This window comes from Narcine bancroftii, chromosome 4 (genome assembly GCF_036971445.1).
Source record: "Narcine bancroftii isolate sNarBan1 chromosome 4, sNarBan1.hap1, whole genome shotgun sequence".
NCBI classification, from domain to species: Eukaryota; Metazoa; Chordata; class Chondrichthyes; order Torpediniformes; family Narcinidae; genus Narcine; species Narcine bancroftii.
Window position 1 is genome coordinate 228,349,121 of NC_091472.1, and position 24,852 is coordinate 228,373,972.

Here is a 24,852-nt window from a genome sequence, read left to right on the forward strand (position 1 = left end):
TTTGGAGTGTGAGTCTATGTTGCTTTCCAGATTGCCAAACAAAGTAGCAGAGAACTGAGCAGAGGAAATTGCCTTCCCTGCTGGGTGCATAGAAGAAATTGTGTTCCCACCCCTCTTGAAAGATCTGTGTTCACCTTCATACTTTTGCCATTGCTTATGGCTGATTTAATTTTGCACAGGAGACTGCTGATGTCCACAAGAGGAGTCCATGTGGTGAATGACTGAATCAAAGTTTATTGTCATATGCATGAGTACGATGTACAGATGCACTAAAGTTCTCACTTGCTGCAGCCACACAGGTATGTCCGTGTTGTACCATCGGAGGTCTTAATAAACACTAGAAAGGCTTGTAAGTTTAACAGCACATTTCTTTACTCACATTCAGCTACTGGTATTGATACAATGTGTTTCACCACGCAAGCACCACTCTCAAGAGTGATGTGGCTCTTACAGTGTTAGTGTTCATGCTCTAGCATAAAATAGTCCCAGGTTTCCTCAGTATATAACATCCCTCCTTCTTAAGAAAGATAATTATTAAAATTTTAAAAATTTATTGATACTGCTTCTTTATCTGCAGTTGCAATTAAAAATTAACTATTCTATTTACACATTTGCAGTTCTGTATTGTTTTCAGCGGAATCGCAGTAGTGGTAGGATGTTGCTTCTCCACCTCGTAGACCCGGTGCAACTGTTTGGTTCTGCAGTTCTCCTGCTGCTTTGTGTGCAGTCGTTGTGGTGTTGTTGGATGGGGTTTCGCCTCGTGTTCCCTCACAAGATGTTGGAATTACAGAACCTGCTGATGCTTCTGGTGCTTTTTGTGTCAGATCTGGTATTGGGCGAATGTGAGTCCTGTTTCATCTCAGCTGTCTGCCAGATTCTGTCTCAATGATGTATGTCCTTGGTGTCTCAGCTTTTCGAACAATCTCTGCTGGACTCCAAGTTTTTATCCCTGGCTCTTGAACATGCATATGCTGCCCGGTGAAGAGTTCTGGTAATGGTTGTGCATATTTGTTGTAATGTTGACAACTTCCCTCATGTATGTTAGTCAACTTTCTTCTTGTTTCCTCTTGGTTGTCTGGTGGACAGATTTTGCTGGGTAGGGTTGTCTTGTACATTCTGCCATTCAGAAGCTCTGCTCATGTCGGCCCTGAAGGGTGTTGCTCGCAGCAACAGAAGAGCAAGATAAGGATCTTCCTTTGTCTCTCGACACTTAGTGAGAGTGCGTTTGATTATCTGTACATGTCTCTCAATGAATCCATGGCCCTTAGGGTAATGTAGTGATGGTGAACCCATATTCTGCAGCTATTTCTTTGAATTCACACGATGTGAATTGGGTCCCATTGTCACATATCACTTATTCAGGTATCCCCTGTACGTGAAGAACTCACGTACTGCAGCAGTGATGGTTGGTGCTCTCAGGTCCTTCATTTTCCTGATGAAGAGGAATTTGGAGTAGTATCTGGTCACATTAAGATACCACTCTTGGTTTTCTGCGAATAGGTCTGCTCCCACAGTGTGCCATGGCATGGCAGGTATTTCAGTGGGAATCATCTCTTCCTTTTGTTGTGTATTTCTGGCATGCTGGACATGTAGCCACCATTTTTTCGATGTCCTTGTACACATCTGTTCAGTAAACTGCTGACTTTGCTCTGTTTGGATTTCTCCATTCCCATGTGGCCTTGGTGTATTTTCTGGAGAATTTCTTTTTTGCATTTTCTGTGGTATTATCTGCCAAGACCCTGCCAGCAGTACACTGTTCTCCAGGGATATGTCATCCCTGACAGACCAATACTGACATATTGTAGGCTGTACCTGTTTTATCGTTTCTGGCCATCCCTGTATCACCTGTTGCGAGAGCACCTTGTCCTTTGCAGTTTCTTCTTTAATCAGGTTTAGTTTGTTACTGGTCACACTGACAAGGTGAAAAACCTTGATTTCCATGTCTTTCATTTCATATTTGGGTGAATGTGGGTCCTGCTTTATCTCAGCTGCCTGCCAGATTCTGTCTCAATGATGTATGTCCTTGGTGTCTCAGCTTTCATTTGGGGAAAGATGTGACAAAGCATTGGCGAGCACCATTTCCTTCCCTGGCCTGTACCTCAAGGTGAAGTCATAACATTGGAGCCGGAGGAGTAGTCTCTGAAGTCTGGTTGGTGCCTTGCTGAGGTTCTTTTTCTGGATGTGTTCCAGTGGACGATGATCACTCTCTACCACAAACTGTCTCCCATTGAGGAATTGGTGGAATTTTTTGCATCCATATAGAACTGCCAACAGCTCCCTTTCAATATTGGCCTATTGGGTCTCTGCTGTTGCCGGGGGTTTTGAGGCAAAGGCTATCGGTTTCCCTTCCTGCACCAATGCTGCCCCAAGGCCTCTGATGGAAGCGTCCAGTTGGAATGTGGCAGCTCTTTTTCTGTCGTAGTAGCTCAGTTCTATTTCTCTGCAGACCCACTTCCTTAAGTTTGTTGAAATTTCGTTGATGCGATAGTGACCACTGAAACTCCACATCCTCTTTCAGAAGCTCTCTCAGGTTGGCTGTGTGGTCTGACTTGTGTGGGGTGAAGGAACTCGTGTAATGGACCAGGCCAAGGAAGCTTCTTAGTTCCTTTATGTCCTTTAGGTGTTCCATTTAAGCAATGTCTGCTACCTTCTCTGGGCTTGGCCTGACCCCATCAGGTGTGTACACCATTCCTAAGAATTGGCACTCCTTCTCCTTAATGATGCATTTGTCTGCATTGAGTTTGATGCTGGCCCCTCTTTTCTCCATGGCTTCGTGTAGGTGAAGATCATGGGTTTTCCTGTCTCTACCAAAGATCTGAATGTCCTGTGCGATGCCGACAGCGCCCTTGCATCCCCTGTAGGTCTCATCTACCTTTTGTTGGAAGACATCTCGGCTCACCTTTAGGCCAAAAGGTAGGCGCAGGAACTTGTACCGGCTGAATGGAGTGTGGAATATTCTGAGCAATGCCAATTCTTCATCCAGCTTCATGTTCCAATATCCATTCTTTGCATCTATCTTGCTAAAGATTTTGGATCCTGTTGGTTCCGAGGTGATGTCTTCCAGCATTGATGTTCGATAGTGACCTCTTTTGATTGCTTGGTTTAAGTCGTTGGGATCTAGACATATCCTCAGGCTGCCATTCGGTTTTTCCTTTATAACAATGGAGTTCACCCAGTCGGTTGGCTTGACCACTTTCGCTATCACTCGTTTTTCTTCCATTTCTTCGAACTCCTGCTCTAGCCTTTATTTCAGCTCTATTGGCACCTTCCATGGAGCATAGATTAGTTGTTCGCATTCTGGGTCTATGGTTATGTGGTATTTGAAATTTCCAAAGCACCCAACTGTGTCATCAAAGCATTCAGGGTACATGTCCATGAGCTCGGCCCTGTTTGTGATAGGAGGGCGTTGCTCAAGCGAGATGTCATTATTGATCCACTTGGACATTTTCTTCTCCCTGATCTCATTGTTTATAGAGATTAGCTGTAATTCTTGACAACTATTCAGGCCCAGGATTGCTTGTCCGTCGGCGTCAACCACGAAGAATGTGCATATGATGCTCTTTCCTTTATGTCTGCCTTTTATTTGGACTCTTCCTACTTGTTTAATTATGGGGCCACCATAGCATGCAGTGTGACACTTATGGCTTCTAGTGTGCCTTCCTCTGGGTACCCATTCACCATGCTCTCGGGGAACATCTGATGGTACAGTCTGAGCAGGAGGACATTGCTTTGTCATCCAGTGTCCAACTTTATTTTCAAGTTGAATATTGTCGATTTGTTTCTGATGGATCTTTTCACTTGGATCATGGTGGGCAATTCACTTATTCCTTCCTTCCCTTTCTTGGATGTTTCATGGAGGAGTACTGTTTCGATATCGAGCGTCAGTGTGTCGGAGTCACTGCTGTTGCTTCCCTCGACGCGGTGTACTTTCCTTCTGTATTCTTGTTTTCTCTCTCTTTTCGTGCCAGACCTACACATCTTTTCCCAGTGATTGGCCTTCCCACACTTCCTGCACTTCGAACCATACGCGGGGCATTTCTTGTAGTCATTGAAGGGGTGTAGTCTGCTGCACCTCCTACAGTTCTCAGATGTCTGAAGCTTTCTCTGTGTGAACTGTATGGCATCGACCCTTCTATCACTGTGCTGCATGTGGCCTACATGGAGAAAGATTACATCTGCCTCCTAGTGGCCTCAAAGGCCCTAGCTGCATCCTTGGCATCTGCTAGTTTGAAGCTATCTTTTCCTATGAGAGCTTTCTGTACTTCAGATGAGCACTTCCCCAGATTAGTTGGTCGACTATTTTCTCCTCGATTTCTATGAACTTGCATTTCATAGCAATATTCTTTAGCCTTGTGAGGAAATTATCGACTGACTCGTCAGGCTCTTGTTTTAATCCCTGGGACTCCTATCGCTTTATTCTATGGTTCCAGATGAGAGGAAAAATTTTCAAATATCCTTTCTGGGTTATTTTCTTCCTCTTCAGCCGGCTCTCAGCTATTAAACATCTAGTCCTCACTTCCCTGTCTAAAGAAGGATGTAACTAACCTTTTCCTCTGATGTGATTCCCTTGAGGAAACCTTTGAATGGCAGGTTGCACTTTTGCTTGAACTTTTTGAAAGCCTCTATGACGTTGTCAGCTTCCCTGTCCATTACTGGTTGCATGCTACTGCTGTGGCCATTTTCTTCTCCAGCTCTGCTAATCAGATAATGGTGCTTTTTCTTTGTTCCCTTCTCTCCGTGTTTATTTCAATTTTTTTTCCATATGGTGTGGGTTTTGGTCTATCCCACCGCTGCCACCGTGTTATGTCCATGTTGTACCGTCGGAGGTCTTAATAAACACTGCAAAGGCTTGTAAGTTTAACAGCACACTTCTTTACTCCTATCCAGCTACTGGTTGTGTATTGTTGTGCTTGTGCACCACTCTCAAGTGTGATGTGGCTCTTACAGTGTTAGTGTTAATGCTCTAGCATAAATAGTCCCAGATTTCCTCAGTATATAAGAGTAAGATACATCAACTACGATCATATGCAGTACATTAAATTCCCACAATATCTCATGAGACAGAAACAGAGATAATAAATATTTTACATAGTTGCAGTAGTGATGTTTCTATTGTGCAGACAGATCTTATGGTGGTCCTGAAGCATTTAATGGTGAGGGATAGGGTAAAACAGGAGTTTCAAGAACCTGATGACTGTTGGGGAAAAAAAAGTCCTTGATCCTAAAAGTGCTGGTTTTCAGGCTCGAAGGTAAGAAGAGGTTGTGTCCAGGATGATGGGGTCCTTTATAATGTTGGCTGTCTTCTACAGGCAGTGCCTCACAGAGATCTCTTCAAGTGAAATGAGGCTGAGCCTATGATGGACTGGGTTAGACTTGAACTTAATAAGTGAATGAAGTTTCTTGTCATATGCATAAGTGCAATACAGATGCAATGAAGTAAATCACAAGATTCTGTAGACACCGTGGATGAAGTAAAAACACAAAAACAGAACACCTTATTTTCCGTCTGGGCACTCTCCAGCTATATGGCACGAATGTTGACTTTGCTGCTTTCCATTAAAGCTGCTAGTCTTTTCTTTCCCCCCTCCCCTTTTCCAGTCTTTCCTATTTTTTTCTCCCACACAGCCCTGCCATCCCTCCTTCCCCTCATGGCTGCTGTCCCCTCCCTCCTTTCTCCACCTATCATCTCCTCCCTTTGCCACTCCCCTCCTACTCTTGTTTGGACATTTGCCGGCATTTTCTCATACTTTGATGAAGGGCTCAAGCCTGAAACGTCGGTTCTGTATCTTTGCCTTTGCTACATAAAGGAGACTGTTTGACCTGCTGACCTTCTCCAGCATTTTGTGTTTTTACAGATGCAATGGAAGTCAGAATTGCTGAAGATTCCCAGGTACATAAAACACACAAGCAAAATTTATATATTTAACAAATAAGAAGGGGAAAAAAAAGGCACCAACATATTAAGGAACTGGAAATAGAAGAAATTTCAATTATGTTCTCATGTTGAGAATATGTAATTGGAAACATAGAACATTTACTTTGCTGTTATAAAATGTCATATTCAATACAGAAAATAGAGGTCTTGAAGAGCCACTGGGTTCAGGTTAGAGGGCCAAGAGATGCCATGGTGATATGACTGAGGTAATTAGTTTCTTCCGTTATGTTGAGGAATAAATTGGGGTGGGAAAATTTATTTGTTCTTCTTTGAGCTGTACTGTGGGATCATTGATGTCCACCTGATAGAGCACAGTGATATCGTTAAATGCTGGGTATGGTGCCATTTTAAGTTAATAATCTTGCAGATTGGGCATGTTTTCCAAGAGGATAGTAGTGGGTATTTATTCTAAGACACTGCACTGTAATATATAAAGATAAATGGAAGCAATTTTCTGGATGATGGTTGTTCGAAGAAGACAGCTGTGGTGTGGCAATATGGTATTATAGAGAGTTATTGAGTCATACATATGGTGTGGTTTATGATGATGAGAGTTTATTGTCATATACATAAGTACAATGTATGGATGCACCAAAATTCTTACTTGCTACAGCTAAACATGTATGTAAGATACACCAACAACAATAGTATACATTAAATTACCACAATATGCCATGAAAAAATAAATAATAAATATAAGTAGCTCATGGTCAGAGTTAAGGTAGTATGGGGAGGTTCAAGAGTCTGGTAGTTGTTGGCAAAAACTGTTCTTGAATTTAGAGGTGTTGGACTTCTGGCTTCTGTACTGTGACAGAATTATGATTAATCTTTAGTTAAAATATACATTACTTCTTAGTCAGGGAATAAGTGTGGGGTTGGACACAGGGACACAAAGACACATAATTTTTTGAGATGGCAGATGGCAAGCTATGTGCAGAGACAAAATGTCTGCTAATTCTGCAGCAGAAGCAGAAAAATGAAAAGCTTTATGATGGTTCTTGAGATACTGAGAACAATGGAGTATTTGCTTTATTAAAAACTCAGGAAAAAAACTGTTGGTCAAACCAAGAGATCATCTGTTGATTACATGTATTTTTAGAATTGAAACTAATTTAATAGAGTGCTGAGAGATGGCAGCTGTTCAAATAAGCAAGTTCTTGATTCAATTACCTGCCCTGACAGGCCAGAGTCTGTTGGCTCATGATTCATACTTTTGAAGAAGGCATTATGAACTTCAAAGACAGAAATTATGTCACATAATTGTGACATAATGTCACAAGATCTTATTGAAATAGTTTAAATGTTCTGAGGGTATCTCTTCTATTAGCCCATCAGACAGATTTCAACTGCTCACTGAATGAAGAACAGCCCCCAAAATCTCCTTGCCCTTATCAAATCCCTTGGTACCCTCTGGTTTCTAGGCACCCCTGCTGAGGGGAAAAATTTCTCATCACCTACTCTGGCAGTACCCTTCATAATTTTGTGATCATCAGTCATGTCTTCCCTTAGCCATCTACACAAAAAGCTTCAGCTTCATCCAGTTTCTCCTCATTAGTGAAATATTCCATCCCAGGAAAAGTCCTTCGAATCTGCTCAGTGTCTTGTCCAGTGTAATCATGTCCTTCCTTTAGTGACCAAAACTGTACCTGGTACCTTAACTGCCCTGTTCTTGCCTTCTCTGCCATTGTTAATGAAGGCAGGCATCCCATCTGTGACTTCACTATCCTACTTATCTGTGCTGCCACCTTCAGGGATCTTTGGACCTGTACACCAAAGTCCCTTTTGAAGACCCCAAAACCTTCTACTTTATTAGTCCTCCCAAAATGCAACTCTTCACATTTTTCATGATTAAATTCCACCTGCCCATCTTACCAACTTTCCAGTACTATTCTGTAGCTACTGATTAATTTTTAACATGGGCCGGTTGGGTCATTTGAGTGCCCAGGAACACAGAAGGCTACAGAGGTAGCAAACATACCCAGGCCCCTCACAGGCTCTGACCTCCCATCCATTACAGACATCTATGTGAGGTGCTGCCCCAAGAAAGAAGTTTTCTTTCCAACAGCTATCAGGCTCTTGAACCTGCCCTTGTTACACTAATCATGACACCTCAAAAGAACTGAAACACCACTTTTTTTTTCTTACACTTATAGTGATACGAATATTCATTATCGATCTGTTTTTTTGTATACATTATCTCTATTTAATTTAATGATAATTATTGGAGTTTTTTCTCCCTCTTAATAAAGTAACTGTTCAGCTACTTTTTTGGTGTTTATGTACATTGTACAATGTATATGACAATAAACATGTTAACAAGATGATCCTCCTTGCTATCAACAATAACATTACTTTTGGGTCACCTATGAATTTACTGATCATAATTCTTGCAGTCACTCCATATCATTAATGGATAAATTGTACAGCAAAGGTCCTGTGGTCACTACTGGCCACTGCCAAGACTTCCAATTATAAAAACAATATTTGACCATCACTCTCTCACCCGTTACCAGGCCAAATTTGGATCCAGGTTTCCAACTTCTGTGAAACTGGATGCGAAACAATGGGTTCACTGCAATGTTGAAGTTGTCACTCCCTGGAGTGACAGAGACGTAGTGGTACCTTACAGCTCCAGGGCCCCAGCTTCTACCTTGATGTCTGGTGCTGCCTATGTTGAGTTCACTCATTCTTCCTGTTTCTCCCTCTCTGCCCCGCTGCGTAATCTCCGATTTCTTGAATTGCGAGATTAATTGATTGCATAGTAAGTCACAGAATCTGGAGGAGTTGATGAGAATGTGGGGAGAGTGAAATGGGATTCATCTTGGATTTGAGGAAATGGACAGTTGATGGTTGACACAGACTGAGTGGCCTGAAGTGCCTGTCTCTGTATTGCATGACATATTGTGCCCTCCATAATGGTTGGGATAAACAAACTTTTTTTCCTTTATTTACCTCTGTGCTCCACAGTTCTAAATTTGTAATCAAGCAATTCACAGGTGATTAAAGTCCACATTCCAAATTTTAATCAAGGTTATTTATAAACATTTTGGTTTGACCATGTAGAAATTACAGCACTTTTAGTTCCTCCATTTAATGGCATTATAATATTTGGGACATAGCAATGGTATGTTTTAACGTAGTCATGTTTAGTACCTAGTACGCTCAAAGTCACCAAGAGAAGTGGGAAGCCAGAAAATTGGGAAATCTTAAAGAAGCATCAAAGAACCACAAAGCAAGCGATAAAGAGTGGGAAGGTAGGCTATGAGAAAATATTAGCACAAAATATAAAAACGGACAGCAACATTTTTAATAATTATATAAAGTGGAAAAGGGAGACAAAAGTGAGGTTGCTCACTTGGATGATGAGAGGGGGAGATTGATATTGGGTAATGAGGAAATGGCTTTGAATGATTATGTGAGTAATTCTTTATGGTGGAGGACATGTCGAACATGGCAAGGACAGATGCTATGGATGTGATGCGAGGTGAGGACCTGGATATAATAGTTATCACTCCGAAAACATGAGGGTCTGAAGATCGATAAATCCCCTGGTCCTGATGGAATGTATCCCAGGGGACTGAAAGTAATGGCAGAAATTATAGTCAAGTAATTGGTGATAATTTACCAAATTTCTCTGGACTCTGGGCAGGTCCTGTGGATTGGAAGATAGCAAATGTCATTACACTATTTAAAAAAGTATGTAGGCAAAAGGCAGGGAGCTATAGGCCAGTTAGTTTCACATCTGTAGTTAGGAAAATGCTTGAAGCTATCATTGAAGAAGAAATAATGAGGCTTCTGGAGTGAAATGGATCCATCAAGCAGATACAGCGTGGATTCAGCAAAGGAAGGTCCTGTTTGACAAATTTACTGGAGTTCTTTGAGGATATAATGAGTGTGGTAGATAGAGGGGAGCAGGTGGATGTTGTTTACTTGGATTTCCAGAAGGCCTTTGAAAGGTGCCACATAAAAGGCATTCACAAGATAAAGATGCATGGGGCTGATGTATTAGCATGGATAGAGGATTGATTAACCAATACAAAGCAAAGAGTTGGAATGCAGGGGTGTTTTCTGGTTGGCAAACAGTGGTGAGCGGAGTGCTGCAGGGTCGGTGCTGGATGCACAACTGTTCATAGAATATGTAAATGATATGGAAGAGGGGACAGAGTGTAGTGTCTCTAAGTTTGCTGGTGACACTAAATTGAGGGGAAAGGCAAATTTTGCAGAGGATACGGAGAGAGGGCAGATGGAGTATTATGTTGGCAAATGTGAGGTTATCCACTTTGGAAGGAAGAATAGAAGGTCAGAATTTTATTTAAATGGAAAGCGATTGCAGCATGCTGACGTGCAGAAGGACTTGGGAATGCTTGTGCGTGAATCGCAAAAGGTTGCTTTGCGGGTGCAACAGGCTATCAAGAAAGCAAATGGAATATTGTCCATTGTTATAGGGATTGAATTTAGGAGCAAGGAGGTTATGCTGCAACTGTACAAGGCACTAATGAGGCCATATCTGGAGTACTGCATGCAGTTCTGGTCTCCTTGAGGAAGGATGTACTGGCTTTGGAGGTGGTGCGGAGGAGGTTCACCAGGCTGATTCCAGGGATGAAGGGATTGGCCTATGAGGAGAGATTGAATCATCTGGGACTGTACTCGTTGGAATTTAGAAGAACGAGCGGGGATCTTAGAGAAATGTATAAAATTATGAAAGGCATAGATAAGATTGAGGTAGGCAAGTTGTTTCCATTGGTAGGGGAGACCAGAACCAAGGGACATAGTCTCAAGATTCATGGTAGTAAATTTTGGACAAAGATGAGGAGGAACTGCTTTTCCCAGAGGGTGGTGAATCTGTGGAATTCACTGCCCATTGAAGCAGTGGAGGCTACCTCAGTAAATATATTTAAGACAAAGTGGGATAGATTTCTACTTAGTAAGATAATTAAGGGATATGAGGAAAAGGCAGGTAAGTGGAGATGAGCCTATCATCAAAGCAGCCATGGTCACATTGAATGGCGGAGCAGGCTTGATGGGCCAGATGGGCTACTCCTGCTCCTATTTCTTATGTTCTTATTTGTGAAAATGAATGGTTTAATGGTTGTTCCAGACTGAGTGGGCTGATGGACCTGTTTCCATATTACATGACTTCTGTCTAACAGCATAAATCATTTAAGGCTATCTAGGAAACCACAAATTAACTAGTTCATAGAGTGGGATAGAGCAGAGAGCATTGACGTGTGGAGGACAGATCTGTGGGGATGAAAAAATTCTTCTTACAATTATTATTACTATTAATTGACTGCCCATTTCATTACGACAGCAGCAAAGCAGTAGACTCAAAGGACCAAATCACTTTTGGTGGGAGCTTCTCTTTCAGTTGCTCTGTGTAAGAATTAATCATGCTCTAAACAGGAATGATAGGAAATAAAAGCAGGAGAGACCTTTCAGAGTCTTGTGCCTGCTCTGTCATTCCATAAGCTCGAGGTTGAACCACTTTTCCACATCATCTCTTGTTAATCTCCCAAGATCTACTGCTCTCTCTTGACTCTCTCTCGAACACACTCTGACTGAGTCACCACCGCCCTCTTAGGCAGAGGCTTCCAAAGGTTTGTCACCCTTTGGACAAAAACATTTCTTCTCATCTCTCTCAACCCCCTCCTTATTTTGAGACAGTGACCCTGGGTTCTAGATGTCAACATAGCCAGGACAAATGTCAGCCCTGCAGGGTCCTGATGCAGTCATGACCTGAGACATCAGTGATTCCTTCCTTAAAATCTCCCCAACCCCTCCCACAGAACCTGCCTGACTCTCTGATTTCCTCCAGGTTTGTATTTAGTTCCAGATTCCAGCCCCACATTTTCTCCTGTCAAACCCTGCAAGTTTCAATAAGATTGGCTCTCAAACTTCTGGAATTCAAGTGAGTGTAGTATCTCATACAACAATGACACTATCCCAGGACCATCTGGTGAATCTTCCCATTCCTATCACAAGAATATCCTTCCTTAGGTAAGGAGCTCTAACAGCTACAATGTTTTCCAGGGGTGGTCTCATGGTCTCTCCACACATAATTGTAGCAAAATATCTCTACTCTTCAACTTAAATCTTCTTGCTTACTGTATGTGAATGTTTTCTTAGTGATACTCAATCCCTCTGAACACAATTACCTACATAAAAAATATTCTACCTTTCAATTTTCTTTTCTGCAGAAGTGAATTACCTCACTCTTTTCCATAAGGACATCCTTGCCCATCCACTTAACCCCTTGAAGCTCCTCTGCACCATCCTCACAGCCTGCAGTGCTGCCTAGCTTTGGATCACCAGCAACTCTCATCCAAAGTATTGATCTAGATTAGAAACAACTGAGCCTCAGCACTGATCCTGTCCAGAGCTTCTGGTCACAGTTTTCCAAGCACAATATCCTGATTATTCCTGATCTGTACCTTCTGTCGTCGATTTTGACTAACCTGAGTGGCTTTGTCCTGCTTAATGTCTCCTAATGTGCCACCTTACTCCAGTCTTTCAGAAAGTCATATCAACTGGTTTACTCCTTTCTATCCTTGTTATAACTTCAGAATATATGAATAGATTTTCTGAACATGATTTAATTTTCAAAAACCCATGTTGAATCAAACTAATCACAATGAGCCCATGGAGTTGAAGTGAGATGACCTTTTGCAAGCTGCTCTCGGCAGAACATTTCACATTATCAATACATACTCACAGCCAACTTGGGACAGTTATCAGGATTCCTAGTTTTAATCATTTGATTTTGGAAAGTTAGGATAAAATATAGTAGAAAATACCAGAAGACTTCTGTTTAAGGTGAGGGGAGGCAAGTTCAGAGGAAATGTCAGAGATAAGCTTTTTGCACAGAGTAGAGAGGGCCTGGAATTCAAGGGTGGTGGCGGAGGCTGGTATGCTAGGAACATTTAAAAGACTCTAGGGACATGGATGCAAAAAAAATGAGAGGGCTAAGGGTGAGGGGTAGGGTAGGTTTAGATTGTTGAATAGGTTTAAAAATATAGGTCAGGTAGCTCGAAAATGTGTAGCAAGTACATGGAAAGATAACATAGTGATTAATATAATGTGGTGGCATAATGAATTGAAAGCTTGTATTGTTATGGAAAAAATTACATATAATCTGCATAATAATTATTCTTTTTTTTGTTAATAAGTGGTTACCATATTTGGAATATATGCATTTAGATGTATTTTGATTTATTATATATTCTTAGTTTCTGTTTATATATTTTTGGCTCTCCTTAAGAGAGCTGGCATATGGGGTGGGAGGGTGGGTGGGGACATTTTTTCTGTTTTTTTTAATTGTTTTTTTATATATACATATATATATATATAAAATTGTTTTTATGGAATGTATGCTGTATTATTCCTAATGATCTTTCAAATAAATAAATTTAAAAAAAATATAGGTCAGCACAACATGGTGGGCCAAAGGGTCTGTACTGTGAGGTAATGTTCTCTGGTCTATGTTCTGTTATATTATTGGAAGGTCAGTATAAGTATCCTTTTGTTCTAGGCTGAAGTTCTTAACCAACACAAATATCTTCCTGTGTACATTCCATCCTTGCCGTCCAATTAAATGGGAACCATCTGTCTTAAATGGGTTGACTTTGTTCTTTCCCATGTAGCGGACTGCATAAAAGTAAATCCATTGTTCCTAAAGCTGGGCCTCCTGATCTACATAAATTTAATAGGTCATGTCTACCTCATTATGTAATGTGTCAAAGTCCATCCCTGAGCTAGCGTAAAGATTTGAGAGTTAACATTCCACATCACAGATGGTAAGTTGATGGTTTGATTTGTGTTTGCTAAGGGCAATCTTTAAAAGGATATCAAAATGATTAGGGATTCCATTCTTACTTTAGAGCCTGTAATATGATGAGGCTGGTTGGGGCTGCGGGAGGGATGTGAGGAGTTGGTGCTCTGTGATGTCTGACACTTACCCATGTAACTTCAATCAGAGACCCAGAGTTTCCATGCTTCATATTCCCTGAAGGGAGATATTTTAGTCCATCAAGGTGCTATTGGTTCAGGGAGCAATCATGTTCGTTTTGCTGGTAACCAATAATTCCTAGATCCTATCAACTCTCTCCAGATTCAATCATTCATCTACACGTCAAGCAGTTTGGAGTGGCAAATTACCAGGTAATAAACCAGGGCTGGTGTGAATGGGAGTTGTATGGTCTCTATGCAATATGATTTGACATCCTTTTAATGAAAAAATAAGCTTGAAGGTGAACTGGAATGTTCTGTAAATAAGTGCATAACTTTCCTTATTGTGTAGGACAGACAAATTAAAGATGGTCCTGTAACTAGAAGTGGTCACCACAATGGGACAAGAGGCCCAGAGTCATTTATAGGGTGGCTATAATGTATGCACGACATTCCAAAGGGATTTACAGCCATGAGAGTAGATTTTGAAGTGTCATCTCTGGTAGTGTAAGAAAATAACTATTTGTGCAGAAGAAGCTTCTCATAATATCAGTGAGTTAGGGGGATAAGGGATGTAGGTTTAGGAATAGATATTGTCCAGGTCACACTGAAAAGCTTCTCTGTGCTTCTTCATGTAAATGTCTTGGGATCTTTTATGTCCCACTCATTCCCAACCTTGCTGTATTTCCCACATAATTGCAGTGAATAACCTTGGAAAGAAAAACAACTCTGTACTGAACTTTAGAACATTCTGCAAGCGGTGACAGGACTTCTGATTCAGACCTGAATTTACTTTTATATTAACTCCAGGCACTGAGCTGAGTGAAGATGGCAGTGTTCAACTTTGTTCCAGAATCACAGTCCAGAATGAGCTGCGATTGAGGCAGGCTCAGAATAGGCAGATGTAGAGGAGACAGAATGAGGACGTAGAACTCATGTAGGATGGCGATGATGGAGAATGGGTATAATAATAGGATGGGTGGGGTAAGGATAGGTGGGGTGTAGGATGGGTAGGCGGTAGGGCAGGGTGTAGGATGGGTGTGGGGGAGGATGGCTGGTGTGCAGAATGATAGCGGTGTATGAGGGGTGGGTGTAGGATGTAGCCTGGAATGGACAGATGTACCTGCCAGTTAACATAGCAGCATTTAAAGGGCTTCTAGATGGATGCATGAAAATGCAGGAATAGAGGAAATGTTGGAGCAGCAGAGGAGTTGAATTTGGACATCATGTTCTGAGCAAAGTTGGGCCGAAGGGCCTGCTCCTGTCCTGCACAGTTTAACTGCTAACACCCTTGGATTAACCACTGTATACCTACCCTTTGGCCACAAATCTAATTAAGGTGCCAGGAGACACTGACTGGTAACCCCCAACTGCCCATCTTAAATCTCGTCGCTCTGGACAGAGAGGCCCTGGGTCTTTCAGCCTTTCTCATAATACGTGTCCCATAGAGGGTTCGCCCGGAGAAGGAGTTAAAAGGGTAAAGTCGGTCTGCAGACGCTGGGATTGTAGTGCAATATCCGAACGTGCTGGAGAAACTCAGCAGGTCACGCAGCGTCTTCTTCATCTGGGCAACTCCTGGAGAAGTGACGGTATCGTTCTGTGAGCTGATCCCCCCCCCCCCTCGCTTCGGCCCAAACTGTCAGCCGCTGTTTGCACGTTGAGCCTCTTCCACCTTCTGGCCGCAGTTGCTCTCAGCCGACCGAGCTCGGCGACTGGGCGGTGCTGATGCGGAGCGGGAGGAGTTTGCGAGACAAGGCAGCAGCGAGAGGGGAACTTCTCCGAGCGGATGGAAACCGGGGAGTTCTCTGCCCCAGTGGCCGCGGTGGGAGCTCCGGTGCCTGCCGCTGAGGAGCTGGTTTGCCCGTGGATCTTTGAGCGTTGCTGTGGACAGGCGGAGCGCTCCGATTCTCAGTCCGCCCGCCGGGACTGTCCCGTCTGAAAGAGGAGTCTGACAGAACCCAGTGTCCGAGCAAGTCTCATCATCCCTGTCCGCTCTGTGGAGCCGGCCAGGAAGGGGAGAAGGGCCGCTTCTCTCCCAGCCGAGGGGACGGAGATGGCCTTGGGGCTGGTTGGAGAGATGAGCCCGGCAGCGGGGCAGTTCCAACCAGGAGTCCTGAGAGCGCTCCCCCACCTCGGCATGTGATGAAGGAGGCAAGGGAGAGCTGCCCGAACGTCCTGGCGCTTTCGGAAAGGGATGGTTGGGAAGATTGGAGCTTCGGAGGGGAGCGTTCTGGTGCATGCATGCGACTGAGGAGGTCCCGATGTCCCCTTACCTGATGATCTGTGCAGTCTTGCACTTGGGAGTTGGCATCAACTTCGCTCGGCGGCAGGGACCGTGCACAGGTAAGCAGTGGAGGGGATGGGGTCTGAGAGAGCAGACAGGGACTCCAAGGCTGCTTGTCACAAGTGAGAAGGTGACTGCATCCTGTGGAAACTATGCAATGCAACTAAGAACGTTAAAAAAAAAGGGGCAAGAGTCTGCCGTCTGGCCTGACAAGCTTGCTCCATCAGCTGTACCAAGGCTGACCTTGCCAAGGACTCACCTTTTCCCATGTTTCCTTCAAAACTATCCATCGATCTTAAATGCAGTTAATGAGACAATCCCTACTGCTTCGTTCAATAGAGAATTCCTCTGAGAGAGGCAGTTCCTCCTTATTAATGACTTATATCTACTCCCAGGTATCTCGAGTCTATGTCCTTTGGTGAGAATGAGGAGTGACCAGCATATCTGCTGACCAATACTTTTCACTTCTGAGGATCAGGATTGAGGGTGACTTGTTTGTACCCTGGTTTAGGAGCATGAGAGTTTATTGTCATATAATGTACAGATGTCCCAGTTCTTACTTGTTCCAGCCACAGATATGTGAGGCATCAACAAAAATAAGATAAATTAACTTACAACAATAGGCCAAAACAGAAAGAGATAAAAGAAAATAAAAATAAATATTCACAGTTGCAATTAGGGCAAGAAAAAAGATTAACATTCACCTCTAACAGTGCGGCAGCCACCAAAAGAATACCATTTTCAAAGTATAGGATGACAATGGAAAGGAAGATCAATGAGCACCGAGCAAGGGTAGTGTGATGGCACTGTTCTGGGATTCCTTCAGGTACCTGATGGTTGTGGAAAATAAACGATCTCTAAGGCTGTTCAGTGCGCTTTCACACTCAAGCTTTCTCTCCAATGGGAGGAGGGAGAAGAGAGTGCGTCCAGGATGTGATGGGTCTTTCAGTAGGTTGTCTGTTTTTCCGTGGGAGCAGGAGATGTAGATGGAGGCCATAGAGAGGAGGGAAGTCTACACCATGTTTTGAGTTGCAATGTCAATGGTGCAAACAGATCTTTTGGTGGTCCTGGAGTAGGTTACAGTGAGGTTTTCCACATTCTGCATTCCTGCGGGGTCATAGGTGCTGATGAGGCTGATGAAGGTAGCAGAGATTCTTCCACAATTGAGGCAAGAGTTTCCCAATGAGCAGATGGTACGATCATTTATCAGATAGTGCAGCTCTTCCACCACTTCACCTGGGCTTCTTTCTCCTCCCAATACTCAGTCCCAAGGTTCTCCATCCCATGCTAATGCTCCTTCTCCATTTTGAGTGGCTTTGGTCCCAGGAGACTCGAGCACAACCTTCAATACATTTTTTTTGCTCTAGGTAATTCTCTTTTTGTGATAGAACTCAGAATAGAATGTGTGTGTTGGGGAGTCTGGTATCAAGGACCAGGGCACCAGTGGGTTCATGTAGATAGCTTCTTCCAATGCCCTGAGATGCTTGCTGTAGTTAAAAGCATTTTAAAATACATTTAGAAGAGCAGTAATCAATGCTGCCAAGGTATTCAATGAACTATCTGCAGGTTAATAAACAATACATTATATATCAGGCCAGAATTAGATACTCTACATCTGTTAGGTGTGCATGTAAGGACAAGGACAAACCAACAGCTGAGAGCATACAATATTGGCATTGGAGGCAAGGATGGGTCAAAATGTAAGAACATAATAAAACACTTTGAAACATAGAACATTACAGCACAGTACAGGCCCTTCAGCCTTCGATGTTCCTTCCAAAAAAAAATTAAATCCTTCCTACTTTGTAAACCCCTCTTTTTCTTTCATCCATGTGCCTGTCTAAGATACTCTTAATGGCAACCCTGGCAAGGCATTCCAGGCACCCACAACTCTCTGCGTAAAGGAAGAATAGGGCAAAACTGTGACAAATTTGAATGGATCAATAATATTTTGAGAATGAGGCAATGCAAAAGTTAAACTCAAACTCGGGTGTGGAAGATGTTTTCCATGTGATCTGGGTGGGTAATTGTGGTACATTTTGAGGATGATTCACACAGCTGATTCCATGCATTGGTTGTAGAGCAATGAATGTTTTGGGTGCTGGCTGCTTTGACCAAGACAGTATCAAACTTCTTTGAAGCTGAACACATCCTGTGCCTGAATTGTGACCTGCAAGAGGTGAGTCACACACTGCAAGATACCCATTTGCACTTGAGCCTCTAATTTTTTAGTTGAGATTTTGATCAGCAGTTCCATTCAGAATATTAATGTGAGAAAGTCAGTAATGTTAATGACATTGCATATTGAGGGTAGGTGGTTAGCCCCTCTCTTGTTGGAGAAGGTTAGTGTGGAGGAATGTTCTTTGCTATTGATCAATCCATGACTGTCAGTAGTTTTTGTCTTGCTATGTGTAAACGTGGACAGCTTCATTTGATTTGTAGATAGAACAGAGGAAGAGTCATTATTAGCGGCATACATGCAAATTATGGTACATCAAATAAGGCAGACAACATACTGTATAGTGTTCAGGTAAGAGAAAAGGAAATGATCTGGAGGGAGAAATATCAGTAAGAAACAACCTACAGTGTACAGATGTATGAGGGACATTGAATGAGACATTGAATTCAATGGTTTATTGTTACATTTATTGAGATGCAGTGAAAAATCTTGTTTTGTATTTTATCCAGGTAAGTCAACCTCTACTTAGTACGGCTGATAGTGCAAGAATAAAAAGAGGGTCACAATAAAGGAAAAGTGTAGATGTTAAAGGGAAAAATATAGAATTTTTGCTAATAGGGGGTCCATTCAAGATACTGATAAGAGCAGAAAAGAAACTGTCCTTGAATCTTGAGATGCATGATTTCATACTCGTATGTCTTCTGCCCAATGGGAGGGGGAGAGAAGAAAGTGTGACTGGGATGAGATGTGTCTTTTAATATATTGGGCTGTTTTCCTGAGGCAGTGAGAGATGAAGGCAGAGTCAATGAAGAGGAGGTTCATTTGCGTGCACAACTCTGCAGTTTTGAATGGTTTTGGGCAAAACAGTTACCATTCCAAACAAAGTGATGGTGAGAAATGGATGTATTTGAATACATGAATCAAAGTAAGTCAACACACTTTCTGAATAGTGGTCGTATCCTGTAGCATATAACTAAGAATTGGGGGTAATATCAAGTAACAAATCAGAATAGGACAATATTGAGTGACAGGTGAGAAAATGACATACCACAGGATGACAGGTGATAGAGACAAATGGGAAAATTATAAATTAAGTGCAATAGATGACCATGAAACATTATATATTATGAAAGATGAGAATGAGACTTCACACAGTGACACGAGAGTTTGCAGTATTACAAGTAAGAAAATATTCATAGACATTGTGGAACGTCAGAATGAGTTAACATACTACATGTATAGTTGGAAAATGAATGATCAAGAAGCATGCAGTGAGATAATTGAAATGGGGCACATTAAAAATGATAGTAAGAGAATGCACAGATGCATCGCATAGAATGCAACAACAATGGATTACTAGTTCAATGCATATTGTCACAAACTCAAGCAAATACATAGTGTGACTGATAGGAAAAGCACAACTTCCTATTTGTCATCAATGAAAGAATAAACTGTGTGATGTTAAAATTGACACTTGACACTGTTGCAAGTGAAAATGTGACAAAATGAGGCATTACAAGTGAGAATGAGGCAATACAAACCAACATTTGAGAGGAAGCAACACATATTAACCATGCACCATAAAGCTGTTCAAAGCTCAATGTGTTTATTGTCACATGCATAATTATAATGTACAGATGTAGATGCAGCTGAAGATGCAGATATAGGTGGAGATAGAGACACAGATGGAGAATACAGATACAGTTGAAGATTCAGAAACCGATGTTGTAAATGCAACAACATCAATTAATATTTGAACTTGCTTAAGCCAAAGGAAGTGTCAACTACCCATTTATGTTGCAATGAAAGGCATCACTGAGCATGCTCAATTATTAAAATTCCTGGTGTAGATGCTAGGACATAGCAGAAGATCACTCCCCATCACTGGCCTCCCAGCCCAGTATCTAACTGAAATATCTGTTACAGCAGCAAGACACTGCAGGGGTTCGGAAACTTGCATCCATGCACATTGTGGTGGGACGTTCAGGACCTCTGTACAGTGACAGAGCTACAATTCAGTGGTCCTTTTGAGTATTGCTGATTACTTAGTGGAAATTTCAGGCTAAAGTAACATAAAAATAATGCAAGTGAAAATTAAATACTACAGCTTGGGGCATTACAGTGGGTAGAGACTGCCTCCCAACGTGTTCAATCCTGATTCCCACTGTGATCTGTGGGGAGTTTGTACATTCTCCCTGCAACCACATGGGTTTCCTTCAGGTGCTCTGGTTTCTTCCCACATCCCAAAGGTATTGGTCACTATAAATTTCCCCTGGAGTGTGGTGTTACATGAGAGGAGAATATGAGGATAATTAAAAAATGAAATGATATTGGAAGATTAGCACAGACTTGGTGGGCTCAATGTCCTGATTCCATTGCTGTATCTGTGCACGACTATGAGGCCAGATGAGAATAGGATGATGTAGAAGGTGAGTGGTAACCATGATGCAATATATAATTGTTGAGACATCAGGGGAGAATAAAGTAATTCACAGTGTACTCTGCTAAATTAGATAATATACAGTTGGATAGATGGGAAGATAGAAACAGTGTGTCCTCATTGACCTGATCTGGATGAAACAAAAAAACACTAGCCCAAATGGCCCATAAACTGATATTTGGGAACCTGTCCTTAAATTGGAACAGGGGCCATCAGATTTGTTACACTTAACCTGGTTGAGTACAGCTTCAACACTCAAAACCATATAGGACATGGAACAACTCAACACCATGCAGGACATGGTTGCGTAGGTGAAAGGCAGTCCATCCACAACCATTCACTCACTCCACCACTGGCGCACAGCCGCAGCATTTGGACTGTCTACAGGATGCATGGCAGCAACTCGGCACTTTACGCAGCATCTTCCAAACCTCACCACCTCTTCCAGCTGGAAAGAAAAGGACAGCAAAAGCATGGGAATAGCATCATTTCAAAGACATCCTCCAGGTCACAGACCATCCTAGCATGAAAATATTATCACTGATCCTTCACCGTTGCTCCATCCAAATCCCAGAACTCCATCCCTGACAGCATTGATGCCCATAACTCAAGATCTGTAATGGTTCAAAAAGGCAGCTCACCACCACCTTCTCAAGGGCAATTAGGGACAGGCAATTAGATGCTGACTCAGTCTGGGAAGCCCACGTCCCTTGAATGAATTGAAAAAAGTTCTGAATGATGCTCACAGAATCACGCCTATCAGATGTTTTGCAGTCTTTTTCATCACTAAAGACTATCCAGGGTGCTGGATAGTCAGCATAAGATGGGCCAAAGGGCTTGTTTCTGTGCTGGATGGTTATTACGGATGTTCAACAGGACAAACGCCACCAGAAGTTGCAGCAGATTGATACACAGTTAGCAGAGATGAGCATATGGAGTCAAGGCATGTGGACATTTCTACCCTCTACAGGCATGACAAGATGACTGCATTTTCTAAAATGATGAGCCTACTTTGGGGTATTGGAACTGAATATTGAAAACTGTTAATACATCACTAAACTAGTTATCAATCCAAGCATGGAAGTGTAAGATTTCATATTCAGATTTCGCATTTCAGATTTATTATCAGAGAATATACATGACATCATATACAACTCTGAGTTTCTTTTTCCTGCAGGTGAGACATTTATTGATAGTGCAAAATAACCGTACTCAACATGCACATGTAAATAAATAAAGAAATGTAAACAAACTGTATAATACAAAGAGAAAAAAATCAACGAAGTGCAAAAGTTAGTCCTTAAATGGATTTCTGATTGAGTTTGTTGTTGAGGAGCCTGATGGTTGAGGAGCCTGAACCTGGTGCTGTGACTCTTATAGCACCTGTTCCTCTTTCCTGATAGCACCAATGAGAACAGAATGTCTGCTGGATGATGTGGATCCTTGATGATTGCTTCTGTTCTCCGATGGCAGCATTCCCTGTAGATGTTCTCGGTGGTGGGGAGAGTTTTGCCTGTGAAGTCCTGGGCAGTGTCCACTACCTTCCAATGATTACATTGGAGAAGGGATAATTTTGAGGAAATGAGGAAGGATAAACAGGCTTTTAATTTTTGAGGGATATTGGGGATCTGGTTCAGAAGAAGAGAGAGGAGTATAGCAGGAATAGGCAACATGGAACAAATGAGATACTCAAGGGATATCAAAAATGCAAGAGAAAACTTGCTTTTGGCAGGCAATGTGAAGGAAAATCCTAAGGGTTTCAACAGGTATATTAAAAGCAAAGGGATAGTAAGGGACAAACTTGTTCCCCTTGAAGATCAGAGTGGTGGACTTTGTATGAAGCCAAAAGAGAGCTTAATTTTTTTCCCATCAGTGTTCACTCAGGAAACTGTCAAGGAAGTAAGGAAAACCAGCAGTGGGATCATGGAACCCTTGCAGATTAAAGAGGAGGAGTGTTTGCTGTCTTAAAGCAAATAAAGGTGGATAAATCCCCAGGGCCTGACAAGATATTCCCTTAGATATTGAGGGAAGCTAGTGCAGAATTTGCAGGGGGTCTGGCAGAAATATATAAAATGACCTTAGCCACAGGTATAGTGTCGGAGGATTGGAGGATAGCTCATGTTGTTTTGTTGTTTAAAATAGGCTTCAAAAATAACCATGGAAATTATAGAATGGCGGACCTGACATTAGTAGTAGTTAAGTTACTGGAAGATGTTCTTAGGAATTGGATATACAAGTATTTGGATAGCCAGGGACTGATTAGGAATAGTAAATATGGTTTTGTGCATAGTAGGTCATGTTTAACTTATTGAGTTTTTCAAGGAAGCTACCAGGAATGTTGATGAAGGAAAGATTGTGGATGTCATCTACATAGATTTTACCAAGTCCTTCGTAAGGTCCAACATGGGAAGTTAGTCAGAAAGGTTCAGACGCTAGGTATTCATGGGGATGTGGTCAACTGTATTCAACATTGGCTACACAGAAGAAGCCAGAGAGTGGCAGTGGATGATTGCTTCTCTGACTGAAAGCCTGTGACCGGTGGTGTACTTCAGGGATTGGTACTGGGATTATTGTTTTTTATCATATATATCAATGATCTGGATGATAATGTAGTAAATTGAATCATCAAATTTGCAGATGACACTAAAATTGAAGGTGCAGTAGACAGTGAAGAAGGTTTTCAAAGCTTGCAGAAGGATCTGGACCAGCAGGTAAAATGGGTTGAAAAATGGCAGATGGAGTTTAATGCAGGCAAGAGTGAGGTGTTGCATTTGGAAGGACAAACCCAAAAAAGACATACACAATAAATGGGCACTGAGGAGTGCAGTAGGACAGAAGGATCTGAGAATACAGATACATAATTCCCTGAAAATGGCATCACAGTTGGTTGGGGTTGTAAAGAGAGATTTCAGCATATTGGCCTTCATAAATCAAAGCATTGAGTACAGGGCTGGGATGTGATGGTAAAATTGTAAAAAAACATTGCTGAGGCTAAATTTAGAGTATTGTGTGCAGTTTTGCTCACCTAACTACAGAAAAGATAACCCTTTTAAAATATTTTTATTAATTTGATAGATAAATATTACATGTATATATTGTTTAGATATTAATTAATTAGATAGCTTTTGTATAACGCAATACAGTATATATTATACATTGTCTTGTGTAATTCTTGAAAAAAGTGAATCCTCATGAGAATTTCACCTCATTCTAATATTGAGATATACATAGTGAATATCTAAATAGACCAATCTCTTCTAGTTTTTATTTTTTTTATTTTTTATTTTTCACACTATAAACCATACTGACCAAAATACATAAAGACATTTTTCTCTTGAATATATACAGTGTCATTTTCTCCCCTTTCCCCCCTCCCTTCCCTCCCTCCCTCTCCCCCTTTCCATTTATTTAAAGTTCAATCTATAAGATACATTAAACCCATTAAACAATGTCGTCACTTAATAAAAATAAACCAGAAATTTGTGTCTTTTACTTTTATATACTGAGTCAGTTCATTTCGTTGTCTTCTCCTTCTGTCATTTTAGGTGGTGGAGGTTCATGGTAGGATTTCTCTATTGTATTTCATGTATGTTTCCCATATTTGTTCAAATATTGTGATGTTATTTCTTAAATTATATGTTATTTTTTTCTAATGGAATACATTCATTTATTTCTATGTACCATTGTTGATCAAGTTGTCTTCTAATTTCCAGGTTGACATAATATATTTTTTTTGCTACAGCTAGGGCTATCATAATAAATCTTTTTTGTGCTCCATCCAAATTGAGTCCAAATTCTTTATTTCTTATATTACTTAGAAGGAAAATCTCTGGGTTTTTTGGTATGTTGCTTTTTGTGATTTTATTTAATATCTAGTTTAGATCTTCCCAAAATTTTTTCACTTTCTCACATGTCCAAATTGCATGTATTGTTGTTCCTGTTTCCTTTTTACAGCAAAAACATCTATCTGATACTGTTGGGTCCCATTTATTTAACTTTTGGGGTGTGATGTATAGCCTGTGTAACCAATTATATTGTATCATGCATAACCTTGTGTTTATTGTATTTCT

General features: G+C 41.5%; 1 protein-coding gene across 3 annotated transcripts in view; it reads left to right on the forward strand.

The window, feature by feature from the left end:
• The first annotated feature begins 236 nt into the window (after positions 1-236).
• The window catches only part of LOC138761679 (thrombospondin-type laminin G domain and EAR repeat-containing protein-like), a 126,737-nt gene continuing 102,121 nt past the window's right edge, over positions 237-24,852 (forward strand). For 2 of the 3 annotated variants that reach the window (XM_069934248.1, XM_069934251.1), the window contains exon 1: positions 15,536-16,222. In XM_069934248.1, coding sequence (XP_069790349.1) covers positions 16,117-16,222 — 106 coding nt within the window. In that variant the 5' untranslated portion in view covers positions 15,536-16,116. Of the gene's footprint in view, positions 300-15,535; positions 16,223-24,852 lie in introns of those variants that run through there. The other variant, XM_069934250.1, reaches the window with a different exon arrangement.